We start from the raw sequence: 17,530 nt of genomic DNA on the forward strand, positions 1-17,530 counted from the left end.
TATAAGTCATTGTTAGTAATAACACTGAAGCCTGTTTATACCTACCATAATTTTTCATCTTTTTTCCCATCACAACTGTTCCTTAGACCAGTCGATGAAATTACAAGCTGATTTATTGGTCTCTGATGGGCTATGTTCCATGCTATTGTTAAATGTAGGAGAGAGCTGTCCATCAATTTGCAAGTTTTGTGAAACTGTGAGGTTAAAACAACATTCCTCCTGTATGATACCTCTAAAAAGTAATTCAAAGTATGTTATTTAATCTGGCATACATACTGTATATGTATGTTAAAGACTGTCAGATGGCCCACCCAGGCCTTGGAGGAGAAAAATATCCCATTGCCCTTTCCCTCTCTTTCCTGCCTTTTACTGATAACATCACAATTGAAAATAGAACCAAAGAAAGTCCTGCAGCCTTTAGACTCATATCTATAGGTAAGGCTGGCTATCAATTGGGATACTTGTTTTATAGCTGAAGACAAAGATCCATTTGCATGTTTAATAGAAAAGTTTACTAGGCATTTGTTAATACCCAAATCACTCAAAACTCAAGGAAGGTCAGAGAAACGGCTGTTGTTTTTTGTGAATGGTCCAGTAAATATATCATGCTGAATATGGTCTCGAAGAATCACAGAATCTCAGTCCTGTATGGGCCTTCAGAGGTTATCTAGTTCAATTTGGACCTACCTGTGCCTTTTCTACAAGAGCCCCAAAAGGTCATCCAGCTTCCTGAATGAATATGGGGAGCCTACCAAGGCAACCCATTCTACTCTGCCCAAAAGTAGGTACCTTTCAAATACAACTCAGGCCTCCATGCTCAGTCTTCTCTGCCTCATACTTAAGTCACAGTTGTGTAATAGTGAAAGAATCAAGGTAGACAGATCAAGACAAAATAGGATTCATCAAGTCTTGAGTAGAAAGGCTTCCTCTAATTATGGTTCATTTTCTCCTGAGGTATCAGTGAATTCTCTAAGGCTGAGGTCAAAGAGCAAAAGTTCATACAGGATCTTTCAACCTGGAAAGTCTTGATGTAGGATCCCAATGATGTCTGTGTCATTTAAGGACCTCTTCTAGACTTCATGATCTCTAGAAACTCATCATTCTGCAAGATGATATCAACTCTGTAATTCACAACTCCCCCTATCCCGGCTTCAGAACTTCATCATTCCTTCCCTTCTCACATTCTTCTTCAGCTTCTTTTTATGGGTTGACTTCACCCATTAGATTTTTAGATCCCTAAGGGCGTAAACTGTCTTATGCCTTTCTTTGCATCTTCAGTCCTTAGTACAGTGTCTGGGACTTAGAAGGTGCTCAATATTAATTTACTCTGATTATCTTATTAGAATGTAAGCTTCTTGAGGGAAGGGACTGTTTTTCTTTGTGTATCCCCAGCGCTCAGCATGGAATAACCATGTAAAAATTATTAGTGATTATTGATTGAAGGTAAGAAGCAGCCCATTTCCCAATACCTGATTTCTTGATCCATAACCCCTTGGAGTTAGACCTCTCCTTTGGAGACCACTGCTATCAACCATTGGTCATTCCCTAAAAACTCATGATGATGATTTAGCAATGAAATATCACTATCTTTAGTTCTTTTTTTTTTTAATTATTTTCCCCCTGATTATACTTCTTGCAGTGAGAAAAAATTTCCTGAGGTCTTCAAATAATCCTTATGTCTTTTTAATTTGGGGGTGTATTTTAAGAAATCTGATTTTCTGATTTCTTCAAAAAGAAAAAAATCATACAATGACATTAAATGCATTAAATAATATGCCTTGTATGTTGTTGGTACTTACTAAATGCTTTATGAGTTGAATTGTAAATTCCTGGGTGCTTTACTTTCAGCAGCACAAAAAGATAAAATAAAAGGTATGTTACTTGTTCATTGGTCCAATAGCAGCAGCAGGAAAATGAATGTTTCTATACATATGTTCAGTTTGGAACATGTTTCATTGTATTTATGATGTGACAGAATGGGAAGATATAGCTTAATTGGTGCTGACTAGAAATCATGTTCTCCCCATATTATACCATGCCTATCCATTTTCTCCCCTAGATTCTCCATAGAGAATTTACCCAACATTTTAATGCTTTTCTATAGGTCTTTTATATTTCATGGGTATAAATAGAGCAATCAAACTCTCCATATTTTATTTTTCATTCTTCCTCTGTATCTGGCACATCTTTTTCAATCATTCCTTTCCTTCATGTTATCTCTAATGCCATTTTGGAGCATGACATTGGTAATATACTGTATCCTAGTTGCACCCACCATGTATCTCTTCTATTGTCCTTTGAGCTGGACACAACATTCTTTCTTTGGAAATTGGTGAGCTCCAAGATTCACAATAGTACATGATTATTGGGAGAACACATCTTAAAAAGATATGTTTTCATTCTAGGGAATAGCATGGAGTAGATTTAGAGCTGGGAAAGATCTTATAGGTCCTCAAGTCCAACCTCTTTCATTTAACAGTTGAGGAAACTGAGGTCTAGAGAGGCTAAGTAATTTGTCTATGGCCATATAGGTAGCAAGTGGAAGAATTGTTATTTGAACCTACATCTTCCATCACCAAATTCAGTGCACTGATCATACATCTGTTAGGTTGATCTCTTTTTGAAGAATTGTGGATCCTGTTGAAGAGAGATAATAATGTTCTGGGTCTTAATATAATCAGCAGACTATCATCTTTAAATAGACTATTATGAGGACCTTATTATCCAGAAAAACATTGTTCCTTATGCTGCTTTTTCAGAGACACAGAAATATATTGTAGTCTACTTTTCTGGTTGTGTTCTTTGGTTCACCTGCAACTTTAAGTATTTGGGGATTGATATGTTTCAAGATTTGGACCTTGGGCAAAATACCTACAACAATTATGATTGATGACCCATGGCAACTTTTTAGTTCCCTGTTTCATATCTTGTTTGAAGCTAATCATTGAAGGTCATTTGTCAATGACTGTGTCAAAGAATCTTTCAGGATGTTAATATATGCATACACAAGAAAATCTTTATTGGAGGAGATTCTCTAAGATTCTGTTTTACTCTACCTCATAAAATGGTGTTTTCTCCTCCAAACAACAGGATTGTGTATTTACTTCACCTTTCAATGAATTATGTGACAATGAAGATGTTTGATCTCATCAACTAGGTGTCCCCTCCAATAATGCTTATAGCCCCATCATGATTCTGCATTCTGTGTCACTCTCATCCCTGTCCTCCTATAAGTTCACAACAGGGATCCAACTAATGCGAAGACTTCCTTGCTTTCTTCTGACACTACAAAATGTAAGTTTCAAGTCACAAAATAAAGATATGGTTTGGTATAAAAATTGTTTGTGAAGGCCTGCCAGTTCCCTTCTTAAAATTTCAAAATACATATTTGATCATTCTTTTTTTATAGAATTTTATTTTCCAAAATATATGTAAAAACAAATTTTAACATCAATTTTTTAAAAAAATTGTTCCAACTTCTCTCCCTCCTCCATTCCCAACCCCCACCCACTAGAACGTAAGCATTTCAAAATAAGTTATACATGAGTAGTCATGGAAAACATTCCCACATTAGCTAGGGAGGAAGAAAATTTGGAACATAGAATTAGCTCAAAGACCTTAAACTTATCAGAGTTGGCTCATGGAGGGAATAACATTCACACCCAGTTGGGAGGAGTAATCTATTTAACCTTAAAGGAAAGTATGAGGGGAAGAAGATAAGGAAGGAAGGGTGAAAAAAAAGGGAGTGCAGAGTACGGGACGGGACAGTCAGAAGTAAAATACTTTTGAGGAGGAATAGTTTAAAAGAAGATAGAAAATAGAGTAAATATCATGGGAAGGGAATAGTATGGAGGGAAATAGTTATGATGACTTTGCTGGGCTAATACGAAGAAAATTCTTTGTCAAGTTTAGGTCATATTTGATCATTCTTAAAGGCAATAATAATAATAGGTAGCATTTACTTTAAGGTTTGCAAAGTGCTTTACAAGTATTATCTTATTTGATCCTTGCAACAACTCTAGGAGGTAGGTGCTGTTGTTATTCTCATTATCCAGATGAGAAACTGAGGCAGAAAAGGTTAAATGACTTCCTTGGGGTCAAACAGGTAGTAGGAGGCTATGGCAGGATTTCAACTTAATTTTTTTGACTTCAGGTTAAGCACTACATCCACTGTGTCACCTAGCTACCTCCATCTGCTTGATATCTGTCAAAATGAGAAGTTAGGCTTGTGGGTTTCCAGTTATTGATGTCCCCCGATAACCTTTTTTGGTTTCCTCCATTCATTTAGTATCTTTCCCTCATTGAGATACTATATTTTTAAAATCAATCAAAGCCTTCCAGATTGTATTACCTTCAGCATGGATTGTCCTGGACACTTGGTTATACCCAGCCACTTTTCCCAACTATGTCTTCTCAAGTGCTGCTTCTATTTCAGAGGCTGAGGCATCATTAGGGAGCAAAAGTGATGTTTTAAAAAAAATCTGTTGTTTTTCTGTGAGTGTCATCCATAAAGGCTATTGAAATGAAGTATTTCAGTCCAATATCATGCCAAAATTTCTCTTTCCTCTTCTAGGAGGCAATACTTCTTTCACTGTATCTTATAATTGTTTGTATTCTAAAGAAATGTGCCCTTGGCTGCTTTGTTCCTCTGCTTAGAAAAGAGATAAAGAATTTCATGGCTAAGGTAACATCTGGACTCTTTGAACTACCTCATTGTGACAACTGCTTTACATGGCTTGAAATTTTACAGGAAAAAGTGAGAACCAAAACAAACCCATTTTCCTTTGTCATTTCCCAATTTTTGTCATTGACAGATAATTTGAACAGATCAGGTTGAAGCCATTGAAACGATTTGCAACATCATCACCTAATCTTTTTCCTTTCTTGTGTTGTAATGCCAATTTTGACTATTTTTCTAAGTAGCCTATTGCATACAGAAAGCTAGCCCTAATATGACTTATGCCATTAATTGGTTGTTTTGTGTCTCAGGATATATTCATTTCTTTTGTGATGAAACTCAGTGCTTGCCATATATAACATCTTACCATTAGATCACAGAGAGAAAGAGATTTAGAGTTTGCCTGTTCTTTCTCTCTGATTTTATAGATGAGGAAACTGAGGTCAGGGAAATTGTTACTTGCCCAGGGTCACACAGGTAGTAAACAGATTAGGAAGGATTTGAAACTAGGTCCTCTGACTCCAAATTCATTGCTGTTTCCACTGTACTCTGCTGTTTTTCTATTTGCTTTGGGAAGAATGTATTGCTGATGAATAGAAATAAGGCTTCTGGGTTATCTACAAGCCTTTGGCTTCTTTCATTTCTCAAACCTGAGTAATGTACTTTGCTCAACACTGATATGCTGAAATGAACAGATATCTTCTCCTCTGGCTGTAAGCTATGCAGGCACCTTTTGGTATTCCATGAATTCTTAGATATCATTAACATCAGAACTCTTAATATTTGTTGGTGGAGGAGGCAGCCAACTATTCTGGGTGATTGGAGGGGTGCTATGAACCTTCTCCAGGCTCTTTTGCCAGCCTGCCATAGAACCTGGCATTTTCAACTCCATAAAGACTTCTTTTTGGCTCCATAGATTTCATGATCCAAGAAACCATGAGAATCATGTTAAAATGCCCATGCTACATGGAAGAGAGAGCCAGGAGCTAACCCCTTCTCTTAAAAGAAATCTATGGATCATTTTCTCAGATTAGCCATTACTGATTTGAACTCAGGCCCTCCTGACTCCAGGGCCAGTGCTCTATCCACTGCGCCACCTAGCTGCCCCTGATTGGCCATTATTGAGCAAATGGCTGAATGGATCTGTTGGGTCCAGGAAAGGACTGGAAAGTGATGGATATTATTAAGCTCTGCAGCCTGATATACTAGCAATAGGTATCCAGGGGCTTACCTAAATATTCTTGCTTAGGCTTGGCACCATGCCAGGTACCTAAACAACAATAACTCCTCCATGCTTAGCACTTTAAGATGGACCAATCATTTTTATCCCCATTTTACAAATGAGAGAAGCAAAGCTTGGAGAGGGTCAATTGATTTGCTCAAGGTCATAAGACCGAAGTGCCATGTCTTAGGTTTGAAATCAAGTCGTCTGACTCTATTTCCTCTTCCTCTCACACTACTTTATCTGTTTCAGCAAACTTTACCTCTGGGAAAAAAATTTTTTTCTCCTTTGGTGGTGGTGGTAGAAGAGGAAAAAGTAATCCCCTATATTTTTCATCTGAGTCATACACCCATGCATGACTCAGGGGAGGCTTTGTGTCTATGGAGGTGTCAAGAAGCAGGCAAACTTTATCTAAAAAGTTGTATGTATCTAACTGCTTGTTTTGATTTTGACCGAAGATTAAAATCCAGGTATGAAGCAAGGAGGATTCTTTAGGTGCTTTAAGGGAAGCTGGGCTGTAAGGTCCTTATTTCCAAATCAAGGCAAAAGAAAGTTTGCGTCAATTTACATGTCATTTCACTGCCAGCCATATGATCTTACTCACTGATACTAAGAAACCACAGTAGTAAATCAGCTTCAAGCCATCCCAACACCCAGGGAACACAATCAGCCTGAGAACTTCATCAGAGAATTGGCCAAGGTTATTACAGATGCCTGAGAGAGATTTTTTTCTTTGCAAGAAAACCTTCATAGACAGCTGTTAGATTGGCTGAATGAAGAATGGCGAATGCATGTGTACACACACACACACACACACACGTGCGTGTGCCCAGGCTTTTCTTGGTTTCTCAGATCATTTAAAAAGTAACCCAGGTGAGAAAAATCAATGGATGGTTTCTGATAAAAGAACAGCTCTGGAGACCATTCTGAGAACAATTGGCAAAATAACCAGCTTGATTCAGTTTTTTAAAAAAGAGAGAGTTAAAATCCATTGATTCATTTCCAAAGAAACAGTTTTAAGTGGGCTGTTAGGCATTGCATGGATGAATCAACTAGTTCTTTGGGTATTGTGCAGAACAGCCTCACCCCAAGTAACACACTACACTTGGTTTTCCTCCTTGTGAAATTGAGCTGATAAGAGAAATGCTTTTTTTAAAACCACGAACAGGCTAAAGAAGGGAAAGTTGGGGGGGAGGGGTAGGCAAAGATAATGTTAGGGTCAAGAGAACTGAAGTATTTTAAAGGGGATTAGGAATCAACCATATACATGCTGTTCAGTATTTCTCACTAAGAGTGTGCAACCAGGGCTTTCCTTGTCTTGCATCTTTAAATCACAGTCTTCTTCAATTCCTAGCTTGTTTTGTCAAGAAAATTTGCAAGTGTCCTACACAGTCCCCGCCTTCCCTTTTGCCCCAACAGGGATTGAATGTAGTCTTGAATAGTCTCTAGAAGCCTGTGGTTTAAGGGAAGGCTCTATTTCATGCAGTGAAATGATAAAATAAGAGTTGAGTGGTTATGGGTAGAAGTGTCAAGATCAAGAAATTTCCTTGATTATAAGGATACATACTGTAAAATAATGACAATTTACATTTATATAACACTTACATCTCTATTTACAGCACTCAGTATCTTTCTATCTAAACATTCCCCTTTCCTCTAACTTCTCTTTTTGTGTCAAGGGCACCACTATCCTATTTACCCAATTTTTTTTTAACCTCAATGTTATCCTTAACCCTTTCCCTCCTCCCATAGCCAAACACTTGCCAAGTTTTGTCAATTCTGCAACAACTTTTACATCCCTCCCCTTCTCTCCACTTACTCAGGCACCATCTTAGGTTAGACTCTCATCATTTCTCACCTGGACTACTGTAATAACATCCTAATTGGCCTCCCCACCTCCAGTTTTTCCTTTCTCCTATCCTAATTCCATAAGCTGCCAAAGAGATACTCTTAAAACACAGGTCTGACTTTGTACCTCCTTTGCTCAAGAAACTTCAATGGCTCTAAGATAAAATAAAAACCCCTCTACATTTGGTATTTAGAGCCCTTTACAATCTGGCTCAAAACCATCTTTCCAGATTGATTTTATGTTACTCCCCCTCACCCATGTTACACCCCCTAGCCCAACTGGTATACTTGTGGTTCCTTGTACCCAACATTCTGTCTCTAGTCTCTGTCTCTTTGCAGTTATCCCCTATGTCTGGAATATTCTCCCTCCATCCTTCCTTCACCTATACCTCTTAGAATCCCTAGCTCTCTTCAATATATGCAACTCAAGTACGACTTCTTACTCATGTCTTTCCTCATTTTTCCAAGTAGTGCTCTATTCCTAGAAATTACTTTGCATTTACTTTGTAGATAATTTGAACTTACTTGTCTGTACAAATGCTGGGGGTCTCTAGTAGCAATTTCTCCTTTTTGTCTTTGTATTGCCAATACCTCAGCCCTAGTACCTGGTGAGTGCTAGGCACTTAGTAAATATTTGCTGAATTGAATTTTACAGGTGAGGAATCTGACAACACTCAGGCAACTGACTTACTCCAGACTTTAGGGCTAGTTTGCAGTCAGAGCTGGAATTTGAATTGGTTTCCTATTTCAAATCCAGCACTATTCCAAGCAAAAAAAAAAGCATCCCAGTTTTAGATAAGCCAATTTCTATGACTAGGGGGTGGGCAAGATGATGAAGCCCCCTCAAAACTTTCTTCAGTGCAATTGTGAGATTGAAGCTGTTTTACTTTTGTCTTCCCATCCCTGATAACTCATGCAGTGCCTTGCACGTGGTAGCATATTTGTTGTTTCATGATAGGGGTTAGAGTTTGGCAGTCCAACATTGAAAGCTGGGTAAAGACAGCAAGAATGTTAACCATGGCCAGAGATGGGAGGACTAAATTAGAAGAGGTGAATGGGGATCAACTGACTTTGGAAAACCGAAACTTAAGAATGTCTTTTCAAGGGGCATTTTAACTTTAAATCTTGGAGAGGAAAGGAGGTAGTGTGCCCCCAACAGAAAGATGTCCTCTCATCTTGGCTTGTATTCACACAACTCCTGATCTAACTGTGAAAATGAAATGCTGGGCTTTGTAGTTAATGGTTAATGTAAACTCTATGCTGGGAAAGGGTCCCAAAAGAAGGAGAAATCAGAAGAAAAAAGGGTGGGGTAAAACCTCATAACAATAGCTAGCATTTACATTTCCCTTTAAGATTTGCAACCCACCTTCCCAGTATTATCTCATTTGCTTCTGATACCAATTGTGAGGAAGGTATGACTATCATCCCCATTTTAGAGATGGATAGACTTAGAGATGCTAGGTTACTTGCTCAGGGTGACACAGCCAATAAGCATCCAATGCAGGTCTGAACCTGGGTTTTTTGGCTCCCAGTCCAATATTCTATCCACTATAGAAGTGAAGAAGTGAAGAAGAGAAGAGAAGAGAAGAGAAGAGGAGAGGAGAGGAGAGGAGAGGAGAGGAGAGGAGAGGAGAGGAGAGGAGAGGAGAGGAGAGGAGAGGAGAGGAGAGGAGAGGAGAGGAGAGGAGAGGAGAGGAGAGGAGAGGAGAGGAGAGGAGAGAAGAGAAGAGAAGAGAAGAGAAGAGAAGAGAAGAGAAGAGAAGAGAAGAGAAGAGAAGAGAAGAGAAGAGAAGAGAAGAGAAGAGAAGAGGAGAGAAGAGGAGAGAAGAGAAGAGAAGTCAAGGAGTGGGAATTGGCAAAAGATTTTAATGCAGCTTGACAGAATATTTTAGGGAGACAGTTATATGAGGCAAATTAGGAATGAAAATGAAATACTGTTTTGGGGTCACCTTAATTACAGAAACTGAACAGGTAGTCAAAGATTATGTTAGGAGTGTTTCCTAATTTAAGGAGAAAAAAAGATCAGAGAAAGGGGAATTCTTTGGCATCAGCAGCCAGCTACACTTGAATGGTGATCTAAAGCATTTTCTCCCTGTAGTTCTCCTAGTGTATAGCCTCTCCCTGGGAGGCAGTCTAGTGTAGTAAAAGAGCACTGAGGGGCAGCTAGGTGGCACAGTGGATAGAGCACTGGCCCTGGATTCAGGACAACCTGAGTTCAAATCTGGCCTTAGACACTTGACACTTACTAGCTGTGTGACCCTGGGCAAGTCACTTAACCCCAATTGCCTCACCAAAAATAAAAAATAAAAATTTTTAAAATCCATTGAATTTACAGTCATGGAACCTGAATGGGAATCCTGGATTGTGTAGCATTCAATACCTTGGGCAAACTACTTCACTTTTCTCCTTTGACCTTATGACTTCTGAGCTGCTCCAAGAGCCTCATCACACTTTAAACCAGGCAACATTTGAGATAGGTGAAGAATCACAATGAATATTTCCAGCAAAAATTTAGGGTTCAAATAAAAGGTATCAATAGGAATCTCTGAAAAGACCTTTTCTATAGGTGATCTAACTGCAATGTGCCCTTGGGCACTGTGCCACTTTGGGACCAGATGCTAGGTGCTCATTACTAGTGCTCACTTTGGTAGGACACTCAAGCTGCCCCTTTCTATAATTTATGTTCTGCTGGTATATATAGAATGAGATGAATGAAGCCTCCCCATGCCTCTCCAGAAGATGAACTGGGTGCTAAATAGAAGCAGCAAGAATACTGAATTTTACATTCTTCTCCAAAACAGCTTTTCCTCAACATTAATCATGGTTGCCATATCCCTGGAGGGATTTTCTCCCTGTAATGGACTATGCACAAATGAACCCATATATTCCGCTTGGCCTATTTTAAATAACGCCTCTGACAATCCCACCACCAGCTGGATTCTCCAATGTAGGCAGGCTTCCCTCATGCATGGCAGGCTTGTCTTCCTGTTTATTCAAGTGCTTTACATAAATTTCCTGGAGCACAGGAAGGCTGCTTTGCTCCCTGTTCCTTGATGAACTGTCTAGAAGAGCTGTTATGTCAATGGGAAGATTCAGTTCTGCTTAAAAGGAGTTGTTTACTCCAGCCCCTGTTTCCTAAATGCTATGAATGCTTAGATTGTTCAAATTCCAGATTGTTTCCTTAAGTTCATTCACCTAGCTGGGGTGGGCAGATGGTGGTGGCTCTGGCCCCTTCTCCCTATTTCCTCACCATTTGTTCTGTTAGAAACTTAGCCTCACTGTCAGCAGCTGACATGAAGGTGAAGGGCATGCATGTGCCAGATGCTAACAGCTGCTAGGCAAAAGCCTAAGGAATATGTGAGAAGGGCAGTGAGAGAAAAGAGAAAGGGATATATTTAGAGAATAGGAGAAAACCTGGCACAGTGATATCAACTTTGATCTTGATTCCATGAGCTCTTGCAAATTAGGGAACTCTGGTCTCCAAAACCATTAGACCAGGACTATGAAATGCTGGGTTTCTGGCCAAGGAAAAGAACAACCCAAACCATGCAAATATGACCAAATCTCTTAAATGCACCTGCCCTATAAAACTCTCAAGTGTGTTTTCTAGGTAATATTGTGTATTATACTTATCTGTGCTAACCTTATCTTCTCTTGGAGTCTGTGAACTCCAAGTATAGGAATCTTTCCTTACTAAAGCTTTGTGTTACTTCAGTAATACACAATACTGGCTTTACAAATAAATGCATGCTTTATAGGCTCACCCAAGTATTACATGCTTTTAGGTGCTGCTATTTTCTGTCATCAATACCTGTACACATCACCCTAATTTAAGGAGAGGAAAAGACCAGAGAAAGGAGAATATTTTGGTATCAGCATCCATGCTGCACCCGAGTGGTGATCTAAAGCATCTTCTCTCTGATGCTTTTCTTGGTCATAACTTCTCCCTGGGAGGCATCCTAGTGAAGTAAAAGGAGACTGAATTTAGAGTAAAGAAACCTGAATAGGAATCTTGGCTTGGGCAGCATTCAATACCATGGGCAAACCACTTCACTTTTCTCCTCTGATCTTCTGACTTCTGACTTGTGTGGTGAGTAATATGGAATGTAAGCTCCTTAAGGACTGGGGTTATTTTTCAGTTTGTCTCTAGTACTTAGCATAGCCCCTTGACCATGTTCAGTGATTAAAAGATACCTGATAGGTTGCACTGGATTGGACTGGGAGAGAACATGAGCTGATAAAAAAATCTCTCCAGTTAATTAATTAGGTTATTTAAGCCTTCCAGAAAGATGCTGAGTAGTATTTGATGGTAAAATAATTGTGGAAAGAACACTGGGTTTGGGGTCAGATAAGTCGACTGGAGTTCAGGAGAGAGGTTAGGGCTGGATATATAAATTAGATCAAGGAATTATTTGCAAAGAAATATTAATTGAACCCATGGGGGCTGCCAAGATGAAGAGGAAAGAAAATACATAGAGAAAAGAACAGAGTGCCCTCATTTAACTAATAGCAATAGGAATTACTAGCATTTACATAGTACCTACAATGTGCCATTCACCATGGTAAGCACTTTATAAAAATTATCTTATTTGATTCCCACAACAATCCTGGAAAGCAGGTGCTATATTATTATTCTAATTTTGCAGTTGAGGAAACTGAATCAGTCCATTAGAGGTCAAGTGACTTGCTCAGAGTCAAACAGTTAGTAAATGTCTGAGGCCATATTCAGGTCTTCCTGAATCCAAGCCTAGCACTCTATTCACTGAATCACTTATGGGGGAGGGGCAGCGCACACCCACTTACTATCTTTTCCTGCCTTACATTATTACAACACAAACACTTGGGATAAATTATTTCATCTTTTTAAGCCTCGGTTCCTTTATCTATAAAATAAAGAAAATAGTTTAGATAGTCTCTATGGCTCCCTTCCAGAGATAGCATTCCATGATCCTTTGTATATTAAAGGAATGGAAAGAAAAGAAAGGCAACTATAGAAAACAAGAGGGGCAGCAGCAATAAAAGAGATGGGAGAAGGTGCCCTTCAGTGGGAACAGAGCTAATATGGACCAGACCTTCAGAGGACAAAACTGAACATGGAACAATAGTACATCTAGGCAGAATATATGATGCCAAAAAACCTAACTTCATCGTTTGGTCTCTAAGTTTATCAAACTTATGTATTCAATTCATAGCTGCTGCAAACAGTATTCAGGCTAAAAATTGCAGCATTTTCCCAATGAAGAAACCATTAGGATTGTGCAGACTGTGCAGAGAATAACCATACATTAGAATGAGGGGTAAGGGTGGGATTCCAAAAGCTGTAAAGGGGCTACACTCATTTCCTACCCAAACTCTGAGATCCAGCTCAAGCACCACTTCAAGTCCTCTATGCAGCTTCCCCTGGTCAATGAGAGAGCACACATTGAAAGACTGCTTTAGTGCACAATAAAAGCTGAATTCGGTGTAATTTGAAGACATTCAGTTTCATTAGCACATGTAAGATTGGCACAAGAAGGAAAATTCAGATTAGAAGTTTTGATTAGAATCCAGAGACTATATATCATGGCTAAATTGGCCCTTTTTTCCTGTTATAATTTTATCTTTTCTTTAATGAAGCCTTCAGGGGAAAAAAATTAACTGCCTGCTGGATAATTTCCACCTACAAATACACAGTATCTGCAACGGTGGTGCCTGCGCATCCAAGATGGCATCCTTTGAAGGGACAATCTTTCACTCACCCATTTTGATGGGCTCTGGGTCAGCTCTTCCTTCATACCTCATGGCTGGTTTTAGGAATTTCAGAATTTTTAGGAATACCTATGAAAATGGATGTTGTTTTGAGGAAACAAGTACCCGGGTGCACCATGAACAGACTCCTGACCCAAACAGTAATGCAAATGCAAACTAAAAAAAAAAATGCTTCAGATTAAGGGGTATCAGTTTGTCAACTCCCATCTGCAAATTCAACTGCTCTCTATTGAGCACTTGTTCCAAGGAAGATACTGTATTAATGAAGGTCCAGAGGCAAGAAGCAAATAGCATATTAAAGAGTAAGGAAGGAGGCTTAAAGTATCACAAGATCACAGATTAACAGCTAGAAGGAAAATCGGAGGTCATCTAATCTAATTTTCTTACAGCATAGAAAATTGAGTCCCATAGTAGTTCAACCTGGCTGGAATTAAGGGTGCTATTACTACCCCCATTTTATAGTTGAGGAAACCGAGGCACAGAGAGGTTAAGTAACTTGCTTAGGGTCACAGAATTAGGAAGTTATTTTTGTGCAGTTGTTTCAGTCATGTCTGACATTTCATGACCCCATTTGGAGTTTTCTTGGCAAAGATACTGGAGTGGTTTGCCATTTCCTTCTCCAGTTCATTTTACAGATGAAGAAATTAGGGCAAACAGGGTTAAGTGACTTGCCCAGGGTCGCATAGCTAATAAGTGTCTGAGGCTGGATTTGAACTCAGGAACATAAATCTTCCTAACTCCAGGCTTGGCACTCTATCCACTGTGCCACCTAGTTGCCCTAGGAAGACCTGAACTCTGGTCTTGCTTACTCCAAGGCCAACACTGAACTAGTGTTAAAATGTAACATTATTTATGTTTTATTGTATTTTTATTTATTTTGGGCTACACTTGATATTGTTATGGATGGCATGCGGCATCTCTGCACTATCCCAACTCACTGGCAACCAATAAGGGTAACAGAGCTTTGCTAAAACATGCCCAAATCACCAAAATGGAGACACCCATGTGGGAAAAGGCAAGGATTTGGTTCTGGAAGAGGACATCCTGTGCTCCCCTACCCGGGGGTAGAGGCAGCCTCTTTCCATGAGCTGTGTAGACAGAACATGGATCTTTAAAATCTGGGACACTCTTATTCTTTCTCTTTCTGGTAGTGTCCAGGGGCCTGGGTAGGGAAGAGGGAAGGTCTGTGTCCCCTCATCCTGTTTTAGGCCTCCTGGCCTCAAGAAATGGCATTGAGGTTTTGTTCTTTTTCATTTGTCCTTTTCAGTTCCAGGAAGAGGCAGAGACAGTGGAGTCCGAAGACTTGGGAGCTCCAAGCATGGTGACTTTGGAGGCACAATTCCAGGCTGGAAATGGTGGTCAGCCCAGCAGGGAAGCCCCCGAAAAGCACCAGTGCTTCAATGCCAGTACAAGGGATCTTTGGGCTTTGAACTTGCTGCCACCTTGCTATAAAGGAACCGAGTGAATCTGTGAACCTAATCCCCCTCCTCATCCCAGAGACTGAGGTGTTGTGAGGTACAAGGTGGAGATTATGCTTCGGTGCCCCCTCCCCAATGTTTGCAAGCTCTTGCTACACCTTGGAAACACTCTTTTGTAAAAGGTAATTTGACTGTTAAATGGAACTGAGGTGCAAGGGATGCCTTAAAGTAGGAGAACATAATTGGTGGGGAGGCAAAGAAACTAGATATTTCACCCCAACCCCATTAAGGACACTGAAGACCAGAATAAAGCAGAGAGCCCAGGGCTGGGGCAATGAGGGAAAGCTTCACAAGGAACTGAAACTGAAGGAAGACAAGGTCCCTCTGTGAGGATGAGATGAGGAAGGAGTGCCTTCCAGCTGTGGGGATTCAGTTGTAGAAGAGCCTGGTGATAAGAGATGAGATACTAGGCTTAGGGACAGTGCTATCAGCCAGTCAGGTAAAAGCACCTACCTTCCAGGGTTGTTGTGAGGATTAAATTAACAAAAGTTAATTTGTAAAAGTGCTTAGCAGGATGCCTGGCACATAGTAGGTGCTTAATAAATGCCCATTTCCTTTCTTCTTTATTTTGACTTGTAATGCATGGTTGATGACAATTTTGAGATGGGATGTGGCTTGTGTTCAGCACCTTTTCCTACCCCTCCCTTTTGGAAAGCTCTAGGCCTTCAATTCAATCCAACAAGAGGTTAAGTAAATGCCTGCTATGTCTTAGGAACTATGCCAAGTGCTAGGCACACAAAGACAAAAAAATATATCCATCCCTTACCTTAATGTGTTCATATTTAACTGAGATAGGGAAGAATAACATATATTGAGAGAAGTAAATACAAAACTTATACAAAATAGGGGGCTGCTAGGTTGTAGCACAGTGGATAAAGCACCAACTCTGGATTCAGGAGGACCTGAGTTCAAATCTTACCTCAGACACTTGACACTTACTAGCTGTGTGATCCTGGGCAAGTCACTTAACCCTCATTGCCCCACCAATATGTCTATATATACAGAATAAGTAAACTTTTTTTTTTGGTTGAGGAGGTAGAGAAGAGCATTAACAACTAGGGAAATCAGGAAAGTCTCCTTCCTTATTGGAGGTAGTCCCTGAACTGAGCCATGAATGGAGCTAGGGTGACTGGGACACTGAATGGCAAATGCCAAAAAAGAGTACCAAAAGATGACCTGGTAATGCATTCTGGTTATGGTTTATCTCTGGGGCCATAACCACAGGAGGCAGTGAGGGCTAACAATTCTGCATTGAAAACAAAGCTTCTATTGGGCTTTGAAATCTGAAAGTCACCTTCCAGCATGAATCCTGGCTTTTTACTCAAATATCCTGTTAGACTGAGTGTAAATGATCCTTAAGGGAATTAGAATATTTTAGATCAGGCATGCACTTAAGCAAGAAGCAGTCTGTCCTTGTGAGTCAAGAAGACCTGGATTCTAGTCTCGCGACTGACAGGACTTGGTTGTGTGATCCCAGGCATGTGGCTTACCTTGACAGTGCCCTCAAGCCCCTTTCTAAGACCATTAAAGTTACAGACCAGTTGTTAACTGTTTTACCTTGCAGAAACCCTATAGTGTAGTGGATGGAGTGCTAAACTTGATCTTGAGAACAACTGGGTTCAAAGCCCGTCTCAGATATTGTGTTGGTAGAGGGAGTTTTCTCATAGGAAGTCTCCTATGCCCATGAAATCACACAACCAAACATGCTGTCACCATAGAAGCACAACTGTGAGGAGAAGTAGAAGTATCTGGGATTCTTAGCCTGTTTCATTATTTGAAAAATGAGGAGTCCTTTCATCAGTTGAATCAGAAGAGGGTTTTGTTGCATTTGCTTCCTAACCACGGATAAATGATTTTCATGTTCACTGTACAAATGAAAAAGATGCTTACTGGAAAAGGGCCAGCTGGAAGCATCAGGGCTTGGTGTCTAAGTCCCCTGTTGTTCTAGCTACCATACAGCTCTCAGAAGGAGCTGCCCTGCACAAGGTGATTCAGAACCTGTGAAGCCTTGGCCCCAGAGTGATGGAATGCACTTACCTCAGCATACTGGGCTACGGCACTAGCTTCAACTGCATACACTTTCCTGGCTCCAGCCTGCACAGCAAAAAAGGAAAGAATTCCGGATCCACAGCCAACATCTAGGACCACCTTAAATAAGAGGGGAAGACAAGGAAATGGGGGAAGGGAAATGTAATAAACACCTACAGGTAAATAATTATGTCTTACGGGCACTTTTATATTTGGTTTCTTTTCAGGATTTCCATAGCAAAACAACAATAACAACTCACATTTATAAGTCTTGAAGGTTTATTGAGGATTTTTCTTATAGAAACCTTATGGTTTAGTAAATGAAATACTAGATTTGATGTCAGGAATAATAACAACAACAGCAGTTAGCATTCATATAGTACTTTTAAGTTTACAAAATCACTTTGCAAATAATTCTCACTTTATCCTCATTTTCTTTTCTTTTCTTTTTTTTGGGGGGGGGGTGGGACAATGAGGGTAAAGTGACTTGTCCAGGGTGGCACAGCTACCCTGTCAAGTGTCTGAAGC

At 39.9% G+C, this 17,530-nt stretch overlaps 1 protein-coding gene across 3 annotated transcripts in view; it reads right to left on the reverse strand.

The window, feature by feature from the left end:
* Positions 1-17,530, reverse strand: part of LOC122736007 (histone-arginine methyltransferase CARM1-like) — a 271,431-nt gene that overhangs the window by 68,912 nt on the left and 184,989 nt on the right. For 2 of the 3 annotated variants that reach the window (XM_043977980.1, XM_043977985.1), the window contains exon 5: positions 17,012-17,122. The exons of the other annotated variant lie outside the window; for it this stretch is intronic. In XM_043977980.1, coding sequence (XP_043833915.1) covers positions 17,012-17,122 — 111 coding nt within the window. The remainder of the gene's footprint in view (positions 1-17,011; positions 17,123-17,530) is intronic. 3 annotated transcript variants of the gene reach the window in all.

Source organism: Dromiciops gliroides, chromosome 1 (assembly GCF_019393635.1).
Source record: "Dromiciops gliroides isolate mDroGli1 chromosome 1, mDroGli1.pri, whole genome shotgun sequence".
Taxonomy (NCBI): domain Eukaryota; kingdom Metazoa; phylum Chordata; class Mammalia; order Microbiotheria; family Microbiotheriidae; genus Dromiciops; species Dromiciops gliroides.